General features: G+C 32.4%; 1 protein-coding gene across 1 annotated transcript; it reads right to left on the bottom strand.

Moving 5' to 3' along the window:
* Positions 1-3,606: 3,606 nt before the first annotated feature.
* LOC137834066 (uncharacterized) lies at positions 3,607-4,600 on the bottom strand. The gene is made up of 2 exons (XM_068642132.2): positions 4,318-4,600; positions 3,607-4,016 (listed from the first exon to the last, which is right to left on the bottom strand). The coding sequence occupies exons 1-2, from the start codon at positions 4,492-4,494 to the stop codon at positions 3,768-3,770; spliced, it is 426 nt and encodes a 141-aa protein (XP_068498233.2). The 5' UTR covers positions 4,495-4,600; the 3' UTR covers positions 3,607-3,767.
* Positions 4,601-15,499: the final 10,899 nt, after the last annotated feature.

Below are 15,499 nucleotides of genomic sequence, written 5' to 3'. Positions count from 1 at the left end.
CATCTTGTATTGATTTCATATCTTTCTGTAACAAGTGTAATCCTTTTGTACTTTGAAGAAACTTTGTTTGTGAAGCTGAGAAGTGTTGTGTGTTCTTGAGGTTGTCAAGATCGGCATTCTTAGTGGTGTTTGTGCTGAGCCAAAGGAAGTGTGTGTCTTGAGGGGATCAATGTCACTTCTTTGGTGGTGTTGTAAGTAATCTAGGGTTGATTGCTTAGTGGATTCCCCAGTGGTTTCTGGGAAGACTAGATGTAGCTCTTGGTTTAAGAGTGAACCAGTATAACTCTGTGTGTACAATCTCTCTATCCCTTGAACTCTTTAATTTCAGTTTATATTGTGAACTGATATAAACAACCGATTGTTTATGCAAAACAACCGATTGTTTTTCTGGTGCTGTGCTAAATTGCTTTGTGTTTTTGGCAAACTGAATTCTGAATCAAGTTTTCTCGAAGTAATTTCATTCTAGACTTAAAAGTTTGCGAAAACCATCTTTAAATTATTCACTACCCCCCCCCCCCCCCCCTCCCCTCTAATTTAAAGTCATACTTTCTAACTTGCACATATATTTTAATCATCATCCTTTATATTTCAAAAAAAAAAAAATCGGTATCATCTCGCATTGGTCTTTAGGTGACACCAAAAGAAAATGATGACACGAAATCTCCACTCAAATATGCATCACATAAAATTTAATTATCCAAAATTACGTTAAAATATGTAAGATGTAGATTACAAGTTATGTACTAATAAAACAATAAAAGTTATTTCTCTTCTCAAACTAGCTCAACAATTCAAGAATCATTATAATTACTGTCACTACAACCTCTTCAACTTTTTTAAAAATATATTAAGAAAAAAATATAATTGGAGAAATAGTAGACAAATACATGTATTAAAACTCAAACGAAAAACTAAGAATCTCTCAATGAGAGTTTACTAAATTTGGATCTATCAGTCCAAAATCTAACAATTTTTCGAAGGTTGGAACCTCCTGATCAACACATATTAAAAAATTAAAATATATATATAAATTCAAAAAAAATAATATGCATCCAATTCAATAAATAAATAATTATGCTTATACATTTCTAAATTATAACAATTAAAATCAATAATCAAATTAATAATATAAATAATAATCTAATTAAAATATTAATTATAAAACTAAAATTTATTCATATTAATTATATAAATAAAACAACATTATCTAAAATAATATTAACTATAAATACTAATATTAATTATAAAATTTGGCTAATACTAGTTATATTTATTAATATTAATATATAACTAAAATAATATTAGTTATAAATTCTAAAATTAATTATAAAATTATTTCAAAACTAATAATAAAATTAAGTAAATAAAATATAATTTAGAAAAACTAAGATGGTAGAGTTCAAATAGAAAAAACAAGTGACAAAGAAGCCTAAAAACACAGAAGAAAATAGTGATCACCAACAACGAAAGAAGACACACAATCTAGAAACACCAAACAAATATAATTAATGAACAAAAACCTAAAAATACATAACCTAATAACAACAAACAAACATGATTAATAAACAAAAACCTAAAAACACACAACAAACTCGTACCAACAACGATACGGAGAGGAGAAAAGCCTTTGAAACTCGAAAAATTCAGTAAATGCAAAGTAAAGAGAGATTATGTGATGCAAACCAAGCCAACAAGGAGATGACTAAGGATGCATATTATGAGAAGTCATCTTAACAATCAAGTGATCACCTTATCAAGGATTTAGCAGACCTCACCAGAGGAAGAAATGGACACAAACCAGAGCATCTAATATTCTTCATGTTGGTCTTCTTAAAGAATAAAACAAGTTGTAAATAAATTGGGCTCACTTTAGGGGTCCAAATAGCAAAGATAGGCTAGAATAAGGTGCCTTTAGCATAGGGGTGTAGGTATCATTTTAGCTTGATCCTAGCCCTTTAGGAAGATAATTTGACCTAGTTTCTAGAAGTACAAGCCTAGGATGCGGGTTTGACTTAGTCAAACCCTAAGTTTGCCCATTTTTTCCCTTTTCCCATCTTACTCATCTTGCTTGTTTTCCAAGGCTCCTTCACCTGTAAATAGGAGACTTACCCATTATATTTTACTTGTTGAAACTGAATAGAAAAGTAACCCTGCACAAATATTGTGAGAGCTTGAGTGAGTATTGTCTCCTCTTCCTTTTGGTCTTATCTTAATGAGAATGAAACTCTCAAGTGGCGGCCTAGCACTTATTTTGACGATTTCCACCTATCAAGTGGCGTGACCACCCACCACCATCTCCATAAGTTTCTTCTTCCATTTTCTTCGTGTTTCCTTTCCATTAATGTTTCCTAGTTTTCTTCTTTATTTCGACAATTGCATACATGTCACCATACAGTGTCTTTTTATCTTTGCCTTTGTGAAATGCACTTTCACACCTACTTAACCACTTGGTTAAGTTAGTGTCCAGTGAGAATTCTTCTAAAGTTGTCACTATTAACTCCTAAAATCTCAATCTTAAAGTAAAATATCACCTAAATGAAAACATTTAAAAATCAACTCACATCATTATGGAACAGGTTGAAAAAATCATATAATTATTTTGTTTATGATGCGTCAAAATTATTGTTTATGATGCGTATAGATGACGATTCTACTTCGTTGCCTATTGCCTATTCTCCTCAAATAATTGTCTCTTGCTAAATGTGTATTTTCTCTTGCTAAATATAAATTATGATCTTTTTCCACAACCACGATCTCTACATTCACATTTTTGTCAAAAATACCATCACATTTTTATAAATGACGTATAGCTATTAAATCACATTTTTTTTCCACCCACTATTTAAATGATGTATTTCCTACAACCATCATCTATAATCCGCTATATAAATGATGTATTTCCCACAACGTCTATACGTTCATAAGATCAAAAATATCTCCGCATTTAATAAATGACATATAGCTATTAATCCACATTTTTTTAAACCATGTGTAGCTATCAAACGGCGTTAAATGGCAGCAAATCAATAGACATCGTTAGACAACATTTTTATACTAGTAATATAAAATAAATAATAAAAGTCACCCAAATAAATAATAATAAAACTCATCATATCAAGCGGGACTAAGAAACTATTTAGTTCATAAAGGAGTTTTTAATATTTTCAAGAATTACATACACGTTCTATAACATATATATATTTTTATATAATTAGTATATATTACATAGATATGTATTAGTTGTATGTATATTTTCAACTATGTTTTCTGATAGTTGTATATATATTTTCGACATCTATTAATATTATAAAAAAATAAAGAAATTAATATGAAAGAATTTATTAACTATTAATACTATTAGTTATAAATATTTAAAACTAATGCATGTAAGTAATTATTTTGTGAAGTGGAAGTGTTTTTTATATTTTGACTTAATTTAGTGTGGTCATCACACTAAGAAGAATTTGTCAAAGAGAACTAGTAGTACAAAGTATATATAAAGTAGTATGAGGAAAGAAAATTGTCTAGTGAAGTGTATTTAGTGGTTATGAGTTTGATTTCAATATCAAAAGATGATTCAAAATGGCTTTAATTATATAACATTACTTGTTCCAAAATATGTACCATATTGCTTCTTATCTCCAAAGAAAGCTAGTTATGTTCATATATTACACCAACAAAATAGAGAATAACATTAACTTTTCTTCAATCTTCTAAACACTATACAATATCTTAAAAGTCATAGAGCAAAAACCATTATCTCACATTCAATTGTAACTATCATGGCCATCTCCAAGATGCCCCCCCAAATCCTCAGAACATCTGTATTCAGCTGTGTCCACAACATTGGTTTCAGCCTCAGCTATGGTTGACTCTGCAACCAATCCTGCAGTATTCTTTGCTGCATTCAAAGCAGTCTCCACTGTCTCCTTTGCCCTTTCTCCCATATTCTCCACCACTGTCTCTGTTGCCTTCACTGCCCCTTCTGCTGCTGCTCCCACAATTGAGTCACCACCCTGAAAAATTAAAAAAAGTAAACAACAATATCATCAAATTTAACAACTATACACAGTGATAAAAAACAGTTTTAAGGTTTAGAGTTTCATGTATAAACTAGAACAGTTTAACACTATGAATCCTAAAACAGGTTTACCATAAAGCGATAAAAAGTCATGGATGGTATAACATTTAAACTAGTCAAATAAGAATAAACAAGTTTATAACTTATAACGATTTGTAGTTAAATATTAGTGTAAAAGAATTGTACTGCATAATCTAATTTTTCATGTATGTGATTAATATAAGGAAGGGTTGTACTTGAGTATGCACATGAGCATTTGCATTTGGGATGCACAATCCACTGCTACAAACTATAGGAGGCATAGGAGTAGTTGATTGAAGGTGTTTAAACAAGTTTTTGTTGGAGAAAAGATGAGGAAATCTCTTAGCCATTTTTTCTGTGTATTTGTAGATGTGACAACAACTGTGATTCATACCTAAAAGGATGATGAGCTAGGGAAGGTTATATAAGAGAGAGTAGAGAGAAGGGAAGTGAAGAAAAAGGAGTGTGAAAGAGAGGCGGTGGAAGAAAGGAATATGGTGAACATGAGTCATGAGGAATGGTGAATTAGCAACTCAACACGTTCAGTGTGGTATTTGCATGACACATGTCAAGAGCTTCATCGGTGGAAATGAGGTGAATTGAAAGGAAGAGACAAGAACAAAGGGATAACATAAAAACACACTTTGTTTTGGCAGACACATCTTCCCAAAATAAAGGGATTTATACGATGAATCTTCTGATTACATTTGTTAGAACCTTTTCTTTGTCTCCAATTATTGTACCACCATCTACACACAATTTTTCTTCATTCTAATTATCTTAAAACTTCAATTTTATTTCTCATATATGTTTTTATTTGTTTGTTTATTTTCATCTACATATTTTTCTCTTTTATATCAACTATACTATTACGGGGTTTTTAGTACTTCAGAAATATTTTTATGCCCCAAAATCATAATTTATAAAAGTTGCAAATGTTAAGAATTATAATTCTTATAACTAGATAAAATTTGGTGGATTCTTAAAAATTATTTACATGATTTTTTTAAAATTAAAAAGTCGTGTATTATTTTTCCTAAAATTTTAATTTTTTTCATCACAACAAATTATTTTGTAAGAGTATAACACTTTTCAATTAAAAACTTTATTTTAACTCAAGAAAGTTAGATTTTCTCCTATTTTCTAGAAATAAATTTTGTAAAAAAAATTGACCAAACAAATTTTTCAAAACTTGACTCAAATTCTCCAGAAAAATAAAATTTCCCCTCTACCACATCAAATGTATTTTAAATTAGATTTGAGTGTGTGGCACAGGAATAAATCATGTAAAAACTAAGGCAGTTTCTTCCTTCACCCCTACATTTTTCTTCCTGTACCTCTCTCAATATTATGTAAAGATCAAATTGTTCCTATTATTTTTTAAAAATCCTAAAACGCACTAGAAATATTTTTATCTTTTTGCATTATGGATTATGGAATCCAGAAATTTTTTGGATTGACACTTCCGGTAAAATTTTGGATCCACCAATTTTGTAATTCAAAAATATGCATTTCACATTTAAAAATCCATCATTCAAAAAAAGCATTCCAGATCCACCAATCCGTAACAGAAATATGCATTCCGGATTCAGAAATCTATAATTCAAAAAAAGCATTCTGGATCCACCAATCCGTAACAGAATTAGGCTTCCGGATTCAGCAATCCAGAAATCAATAATTTATGCAAAAATCGCTTCCGGAACACCCCTTATTCAGAAAAAAAATATTCAGTTCTGAATTGATGAATCCGTAGCACACTCTCAAATCCATATTTCCGGTAACCACGGTGCCCTTTTTCAAATAAAAGGTCAAGACTAGTTTCCGAATATAGAAATTGTGGGGTGCAGGAAGAAAAAAGTAGGGGTGCAGGAAGAAGAAACCTAAAACTAATTGCGAAAAGTAAACAAAATTAATCTGGGTCAAATCAACCTTGCGTTAAACAGGCCCAATCTTATTTGATGTATAGCAATCCAATTTGGGCTGGTAGACTCGTAATAGAAGTCCAATAGAAAGTTGGAACTGGTAGCCTACCCTACCGTACGCTGGGGAGATTCTGTTAATATTTTATCCAACACTAAATTTTAATTCCATAATTGAAAGAATGTATAATATTAAGGTTTCTCTGGTAAAAGAAAAAAATCATGTCGGAAATTATGATTTTTTTTTAAATAATGAGTTCAATGATAATTAAAATATTTTCACTTTTAATATTAAATTAATTTTTCATTAAACTTAAAGATAATATTGTGTCTTGTAATCATTTATTTTTCTAAAAAAAATAATTAAATAAAAAACAATTTTTTAAAAAAAATAATTAGTGACTATATTAATTAAATTTGATATTATATTAGAGACTAAATTATTGGTATTTAAAATAGTTTTATTATTAATAAAATTTATAAATTAGTTTGTAAATTTGTATTTAATTAGCTACCAACGTTTTAGCTATCAATTTTAAAATCTAAAGTAATTAGTAGTTAAACCTTTGTAGTTAATTAAATAATAGTTTTATAAAGTTCATTAATAATAAAAACTACTTTAGATATATCAATAATTTGTTGTATCTAATTTAGTTTGATTAATTATTTTTTGTCTTTAAAATTAATTTCTATTTAATTATTTTCTTACAATAAAATTAATTTCTATTTAATGATTTTTTTACAATAAAATTAATTTTTATTTTATGATTTTCTTACAATGAAAAGAAAATATTATATGGTTCCAATTTTTGATTTAATCAAGAATTGATTTACAAATCATCAATCTATTTGAGTTTTAAATTCTAACATATTTCTTGTTCTTACCGGGCTTTACAAACAATTAACTTTTTATTCTCCTCTTCTAGGTTTCTCAGTCTTTTACTTATGACTTGGGCTTTCAGTTATTGGATTAGCTAGTTTGGACTCTTTGTTACGTGGGTTTGAGCTTGCTCTCAGCTATTGTATTTGGGTAAACTTTTGGTTTCTTGGTCCATGATCACTCTCGGATGGGTGTGTGTACCTGCAAGGCGCTTGATAAAGTCAAAATCAACTTGTTTGATTATCAGATTAAACACTCTACTTATCTGTTAAACAAATCGCCTATTTATAGGGATTGTTGTTGGGTTTTAACTTGATTGGGCTTTTACTTTTCACACCTTACAATTACTAAATATATTTTTAGCGTTTTGGGCCTATTTATTAGGCTTTGATACAATGTTATTTTATTCTATTATTTATTTATATTATTTTAACTTTTAATATGTTGACAACCTCTCGACCTAGTCAGTACACTAGCCCCCATGCATGAGGATTTTGGAAATGACGAGATGCCGATAAGAATCACCTATTTTTTTGAATTTGATTGACATTACCCTTTTAATTTTTAGGGTATCTTATATATTAAATGCATTTTGTATGGAAGATCGTATCATTTCGTGTGCGTGATGAATATTGTGCCTTTAATGTGAAATGTCTCTAACCCTTGGCCATTGGATGCACCGAAAATCAATGGTCAAGATGTTGTGTCGTTTCGTTTGTAAGAGGTTTTTTATTTCTATAAATAGCCGTTCTTGAATGACAATGGCCCACTGCTTCTGTTGGATTTGTCTTGTTGATGCGAAGAAGTATTTCTTCAAATTTTTAAGAAGGTATTATGTCTTCCTCAAGCTCTGTTTTCGGTTATAATGAGGATTCGGGGTTTTTTAGCGCGAGTGCACAAGTTGTAGGAAGAGTGATTGAGGATATCAATAGAAGTGTGCATTTGTCTGCTTCATCAACAACTTTATCAATGGCAAGAAATAAAAATTCTACTGATTTAACCTCAAGTAATGAAGCTCTGAATCTTGAGGCTGAAGAACGAGCTAAAAGGACGAAAGAAAATTAGAGCCTCAGAAGAGCTTATGAGTGGGTTAACTACAGAGTCTAAGAATATTTTTCCCAATATTGTGGTCATCTGCCTTACGTAGTTTTTTGTCAAATATTTCCATTTATTATCCTGAAGCTACTGAGGAAATCATTTATTTTCGGCGTTGTCGGGCTATCGACAATGTTTGCCATGGCCGTGAAGGTGAGACTTGTGATTTTTTTTATTTTTTTTTGAGTTCCTTTTTACATACATTCATGTTCGATTTCCTCTTGATGACTTCCAAATGGGCATTCTTCGCCTTTTAAACGTAGCTTCTACTCAATTGTACCCTAATACTTGGGCTTCTATGCAAGCTTTTCATATCGTGTGTAAATTTCTTTCATTAACTCCTACTCCTAAAAGTTTTCTTCATTTTTATAGCTCTCAGTTTGGCAAGCGTCCTGGCTGGTTGTCTTTGATTAGTCAGTCTAAGGCTTGTTTACTTTAACCTTTCACTTCCTCTTATCAAAATTTTCAAAGGAGGAATTTTAAAATTCTTATAGAGGAAACCAATAAAAAATATTTTTATGATGGAAATGTTCAAAAGTTTCCTTTCTATTGGACTAATAGTCCTTTGAAATTCAACTCTTGGTCGCGCCATTCATGGAAGCCGGGAGATCTTCAAGTCCTTTCGTTTCTTGATCACTTATCTCGGAAGCTTCCAACTCGTGGCTTGCTAAGAATTTACCTCTCCCCCAAACCGGAAAGAAACTTGATTAGTATGCTTTATTCTAATTTGACTTGCTTTATAGAAGAGTTTTAACTTTGCTAAATTTTCTCTTGAATTGCAGGTTTAATGGCTTCTACTCATCCGAAAGGTCGAGAAAATTTCCAAAAAATTCTGAATAAGCGTGATGGCTCCACCCCTCAGCCAAGAAGAGAAGCCAAAAATGTTGAGCCCATTACTTGGGTTGATCCTGTTCTTGAAGGCACTCATGTTGAACCTCAAAAGAAGAGCAAGAAAAGGGATATAGGTAGTAGACGATCCCACTCATCACCAAGGCATCATCTTCATGGTGTTGGTAGTTCTTCTTTACCTCTTTCAAAAAGTCTTTTCAGTGCCTCCATGCAGATTTTCGAATCTATTAACATCAATTTAAATGGACCTGAATGATAAGTCTTTTGGTCAGCAACCATTCATTCTTTGGTGGATGCAATTATTGAGCTTTCAACTCGGTGTTTGCTAATCTCAAAGAAACTTAAGGAAGAAGTTGTAAATGATGCTTCTACCACTGAGCATAAAAATTTAAAGAGAGAGCTTGCTGAATCCAGGAGTAGTCTTCAATCTACTATCGATGCCAATTTGGCTTTAACTGCTCAAATTAAAGAGATTTCAGATGTTCATTCCTCATGATTACCTACTGTTCACAATGATCATTCCATGATTAATCACATAAAATATGGGATCTTTAAACCTTGTACCTTTATAGGCTATACAATTCATTTTTTTGTTCCTACATCAGATGCTCTTCAACATCCACATTGGCACTCTACAATGCAAGATGATTACGCTACCTTATGTGCTAAAGAAAACCTGGACTCTGACTACTTTACCTCCAGGGATTCAATCCATCGGCTGCAAATGGGTTTTCAAAAAATAAGTACAATGTTGATGGAACATTATAATGACAAAAATTTCATCAAGTTGGAGGTTTTGATTACTCCAAGACTTTCAGTCCTATAGTTAAACCAACAAAAATTTGTATCATTCTAACCTTTGATTTATCAAATAACTAGCCCATTAATCATATAGATATAAGTAATGTGTTTCTTTATGGTGATCTTCAAGAAAATGTCTTCATGATTCAACCACCTGACTTTGAAATTGCCAATCCTAATTTGTTTTGTAAATTGAATAAAACAATCTATGGGCTCAAACAAGCTCCATGTTCATGGTTCCAGAAGTTAAGTATAACTCTTTTATGTTTTGGCTTTTCTTCCACTATATAAGGTACATCATATTCATCAAATTTCCATACAATATTACTTTATTAGTTCTCATTTATGTTGATGATATAATTATTAGAGGAAGCTCCTCTGCTACTATCATATCTCTCATTCAATATATGTAAAAACATTTTCGCTTGAAGGATCTCGACAAGCTCCACTATTTTCTCGGTGTTGAAGTTTCATGGACCTCTGATGGTTCTCTTAAATTATCTCCAAATAAATACATCAAAGATCTTTTAACTAAATCTGGAATACTATAGTCGAAGTCTCACCAACACCAGTGCTTTCGCCCACTCGTTTAACTCGGGATGATACTACTGTTGTTAATGATGCTTCCCTATATCGTTCGGGATCTCTTCAAGCTCTTCTCATAACACATCATTAGATATCATACAACATCAACAAGGTTTTTCAATTCATGTATTCATCACAACAATATCAATGAAAAGTTGTCAAGGGAATCCTCTGCTACGTTGTAGGAACTCAAACTCATGGTATTCTTGTTCGCAAGTCTTCTCAGCTAAATATCATAGTCTTTGTAGATGCAGATTGAGGATCCTATACAGTTTTTCTTGGCAAAAAACATGGGCATCCAACAAACAGAAGGTCACCTTTCGCAGCACAACTGAAGCTGCTGAATACCGAAGCATTGCAGCTGCTCTAACCGAAATCAAGTGGGCATATAATCTTCTTCATGAGTTATGTATAACGTTTCAAACTTCAACCTTATATTCTAATAATCTTGGTATTTTGCTTCTCGTTGCTAATCCAATCATGCACTCCAAGACCAAACATTTTGATTTGGATCTACATTTTGTTTGAGATTCAATCCAACAACATTAACTTAATCTTATTCACGTTCGTGGCACAATACAAACAATAGACATTCTAGCCAAGCCTTTATCAACTTCTTCTTTTCACTCTCTTTTTGGGATAAACTAATGGATGTTTTAAATCCAACCAATTGTTTAAGGGGGGTTGTTAGTTAGTCTGTATAGCATCTATCGTTTAGCTACTATATATAACTTGTAAGCTTTTATTCAATGTATAATAATAACACAAACTTTTATCATTGTTTTCCTTCTTCTCTCTCTTTTATGCTATCATTATTTTCTCTCACTATGTTTCTTTACAAAAGGCGAGGGAAAATGTAAAAGTGAATTGCTTTGGAGATATTGATGATTGTTTTCTTGGCTGACAACATTGTAACAACGTTGGTGATGCTCTTTTGCAATCTCTTATAGAAATTGCTACCTTAGTGTTGTTGTTAGCTTTGATATATAAGAATAGCACAAGGTGATGAAGGCAACATTACTAGTATATATTTTTACCCCTTACACAATTTTGATTATCACAATACAATTGTAACTTCAATAATAATAAAATAAAATATTTTAAAAAAATAAATGACATATTTTATGCTCAAGCACTACTTGTGATATTTTAAGTATTGCTTTTTGTTGGGCCTAAATATAAAAATAATAAATGTGTAGGTTTTGGTACTTGTTTTCTTGTAAGGTTTTGCATTCTTCATTCCCATGAACTTAAACCTACATATCTTCATATAATTTTAAATGACTATTTTGCTCTTCTAAAAATAAAAATTCAAATGTGGATGGCAATGTGTTGTTCTAGAACATACTTTAGGTTTGGTGTTAATGCGATCTTGAATCCTTTCTTGTTTTGGAGTTTCTAATGTTGAGTGAATTCAATGGAGGCAATGCAAAAGTTGGATGAAGGTAGAATTTAGAATAGAAAGATGAATTTGAGGTGTGGAAGTAAAGATTTAGGAGAGGTGAAACCAACTTCTAAAGAGTCCTAGGATAGACACACAAATTGGTGGTAACATAGAGTGAACTTGATTCAAGTGAGACATCATTTAGGCATAACTTTTTTACTCAATTCAAATAAATGCATTAAGGTTTGTCCTCTTGTTTTTCAAAGTCACTTAAAAATGGGAGTATTCTTTTCATAAGTTTTCCACCAAGGATCCTTCCTTGGAAATTGGTACCTCTCAAGTTTCTGTTTTGAAACTTGGGGAAAAGTTTGAAGTTCTTTTGAGCCTTTCGCATACGCTTGAAGGGTGCTTACATCATTTGGAGTATTCATGGTGGCTTGTGGTGGTTGAAGGCAGTGGTTGGTGTGCTTGGTGGCTCGGGGTGGTGCCGATTTAGTTGAAGGGTGGTTTTTATAATAATTTTACTGAATCTGCGTTTTTTCGTTTTGCGATTGAATTCTATAATGTACATGACAATGATCTTCCAAATTGCACTTTCCAAAATGTTAGAAGTTGATTTTTTATATTCCGACACTTAGAATTTAGAATATGAAATAACTTAGAATCTGGAATGCATATATATTTTTTGGATTCTACGTTTTGGAATACATATTTGTATTTCAGATTCTAAAATATAGTTGTAATGCATTTTAACATTTATTTTAATTTTTGTATAAATGTTTTTGATTGAAAATGTGATGTAATGTATTTAATAGTGGTTGTTGAATATAAAGATACAATCTCAACACTAGAGCAAAATATCTGACGAAGTAGATAAATTATCTAACGTGGATGCGTTTACACACAATGAAGTGAGTGCCATCTAAAAATGAATCAGTTAGAGGAGAATGCGTTCGACCATTTATAAAAAATGAGGTAAGTGTTGTAATTTCATTTATTACAGTTAAAGATATGTGACATCCGATATTATAAAAATTTGTTGTATTTGTGTAGACACTTGTTATGCGAGATAACGTACTTTAATGGGTGCGTAAGGTGGCATTTGGATTAGGTTTGTAGTTTTTATATTAACGTCTGACAAAGCAAATGCACAACAGGGAAGGAAGAATTGTGTGTTGTTAGGTTGTGAAAATGGTGGTAAATATATGAAATACATAAATAATTTGGAAGTGATTGTAACGGGTACAAGATAGTGTGATCGTCCTTTTAAATTACAAGGTAAACCAATTGCCCACGGAGAAGGTTAGATGTTGAGGCTAATATGTGGTAATCATAACCATGATTTGTCTAATACATTAGTTAGCACCCTTACCCTATAAGATTTAAAGTGGATGAGCATTCGATGGTCATTAACAGAGTTTAGTGAAGCCAGCAAACATATTACTTACCTTGAAAGATCATGATAAGGACAACATCACAACAACAAGGCAAATTTATAGTGTTAGATAGGCATATAAGATCACATAGAGAAGGTAGAACTGAAATGCAACAGTTGATGATGTTGCTAAAGCGTGACAATTATATTCATTGGAGTCAGTGTAATGAGTCTACACAGGTTGTTAAAGATCTTTTTCGGACACATCCCGATGCGGTTAAGTTGGTGAATGCATTCAACATTGTATTTTTGATAGACAACACATACAAAACCAACAAACATAGGTTGCATTTGTAGTAAATTAGGCTTTAAAACGATAAAAAAATAATGGTTTCCCGAGGCGTGAGTAATCATTGTCCGTAAGAACTTATCCGCGGTATATTGCGCAAGTCCCCCAGGATACAACAGGAACTTCCCGGTAATTTCCGAGGATCAGAACTAGCAAGTTACTCTTAAAAGAGTAATACCCAATGGAACCAAGAAATATAATAATAATTAAAATAAAGTAAGTGAGGAAAGAGAAAGTGAAAAAGTGAAAGAAGGTGGGAGGAAGAAGAAGGCACGGTGGTGAATGCTGTGAGGAAGAAGAAGAGGAGAAGGATGTGCAGTAAGCCAGTATGTTTGAGCATTCTCGTGCCTCTTATTTATAGGCAAGGAGAGAAGCTCAAAACCCACGAAAAAGGGGATATGGAGAAAGTTGTTCCGGCGGTTCGGAGGTGACGTTGGAGACGCGCTGGAAATGGAAGAAGGCCACCACAACAGAAGGAAGACCGTGGAACAGGTCTTGCAACGTTCCAAAAACCCTTTCAAACTCAAAGGCACGAACTTGAAACAGAAAGCGAGTGGAGAAACGGATCGCCGAAAAAAATGGAGGAGATATCGCGGTGTTCGTCGATCTGCAACGACCCTGCGGAATGTGCACTGCAACGGTTCGCTTTCTTCTTTAATATAACGCATATTTACAACAATCCCCTGTTGAACCAAGTGGTGTTCAAGCTTTGAAGAATCCAAACCCTTTGAAGGATGTTGAAGCCTTGGTTGTGCTTGCTGTTGCTGTGCTGGTTTAGTCTAGTTCTGGGGTAGTTTGAGTGTTGTAATCCACCCCTTGATCGAATCTAAAGCATAGGCATTCTCAATCTTTGTGAAAGTAAAATGTTTTCAAACTAAGTTTAAACAACCGATTGTTTTATCGAAACAACCGATTGTTTATACTTAGATATTTTGAGAAAAGATTTGAAAACTGTTTTTCAAATGGTTAAGTTGTTAAAACCAAAACAACCGATTGATTCGAGGAAACATCCGATTGTTTGTTTTGGAACCATAACAGAAAAACTGTTTTATCTTTGACTGAGCTTTAAATGATTTAACTGCTTACGCTCCAGTCATTAAATGCTTTGACCAATATTTTAATGCAATTTAAGAGTTTGTTAAGATTTGATAACAAACTACATCTTTGAATAAATTCAGAAAAACAGATTTGAGAATTAATCTTTGACAAGATTTTTGCTAAGAGTTTTTGAGTTTTTCAAAGAGCTGAGATTGCTGAAAGTTTGTGATTGATCAAAGTTTGTGGAATAGGATTCTCCTTGTATTGATTTCAGATTATCTTCTGTAACAAGTGTAATCCTTGTACTCTGTGAAACAAGTTTCGTTTCTGTGTGTGCTGAGATTGGTTGTGTGTTCTTGAGGGGATCAAGATCAACAATCTTAGTGTTGGTGTGTTGGCCAAAAAGAGTGTGTGTCTTGAGGTGTTCAAGGTCACTTTCTTGGTTGTGGTGTAAGTGATCAAAGTGTGATTGCTTAGTGGATTTTCTCAGGGTTTCTGAGAAGACTGGATGTAGCTCTGGGTTTGGAGTGAACCAATATAAACATCTGTGTGCAATCTCTCTATCCCTAACTCTTTAAATTCAGTTTTGTTTGTTGTTTGCTGGTATAAACAACCGATTGTTTCTGTGAAACAACCGATTGTTTTTTCTGGTACTGCTGTTTTTTATTGCTGTTTTGGCAAACTGAATTTCTTATCAATTGTTTCTTGTGATAATTTCATTCTTGTTTTAAAAGTTTGCGAAAACCCTCTTTAAACAATTCACTCCCCCTCTAGTTTAAAGTCATCCATTCTAACATATATTGCAGAAGAAAGAAAGAAGAAAAAAGGAAATTCTAGGTTTATCTAAGATGTAATGCATCAGAACTGGTATAGCAAGCTATATGAACCAGTCTTAGATTGATGAACTTAACACATAGTGTAATTGGTTTAGCAAGCTATATGAACCAAGACACTTAGTATGTGTTAGAGGTTTATCATTCACAATACACCCCCACATCACTTGTTGTTATCATTGTGTTGCGCTACTAGGCCATGCGCGTGCCCGGTATTCATGAGTGCTATAGAGATCTTGTCAAGATCTCATGCAAGCGGCCCCACTTGACACTCATATAGGTGATTTCA

Source organism: Phaseolus vulgaris, chromosome 5 (genome assembly GCF_051622355.1).
Source record: "Phaseolus vulgaris cultivar YP4 chromosome 5, ASM5162235v1, whole genome shotgun sequence".
Classification (NCBI taxonomy): Eukaryota; Viridiplantae; Streptophyta; class Magnoliopsida; order Fabales; family Fabaceae; genus Phaseolus; species Phaseolus vulgaris.
The sequence above is the reverse complement of the archived record's forward strand: the minus strand, read 5'-3'. Positions and strand labels throughout refer to the sequence as shown.

Bases quoted from the DNA above. Each gene is read 5' to 3' on its own strand.
- LOC137834066 (XM_068642132.2), bottom strand. From the start codon at position 4,494: ATGAATCACAGTTGTTGTCACATCTACAAATACACAGAAAAAATGGCT. The intron at 4,017-4,317 runs GTACAACCCTTC...TTAATTTTTCAG, and splicing joins ATGCTCATGTGCATACTCAA to GGTGGTGACTCAATTGTGGG.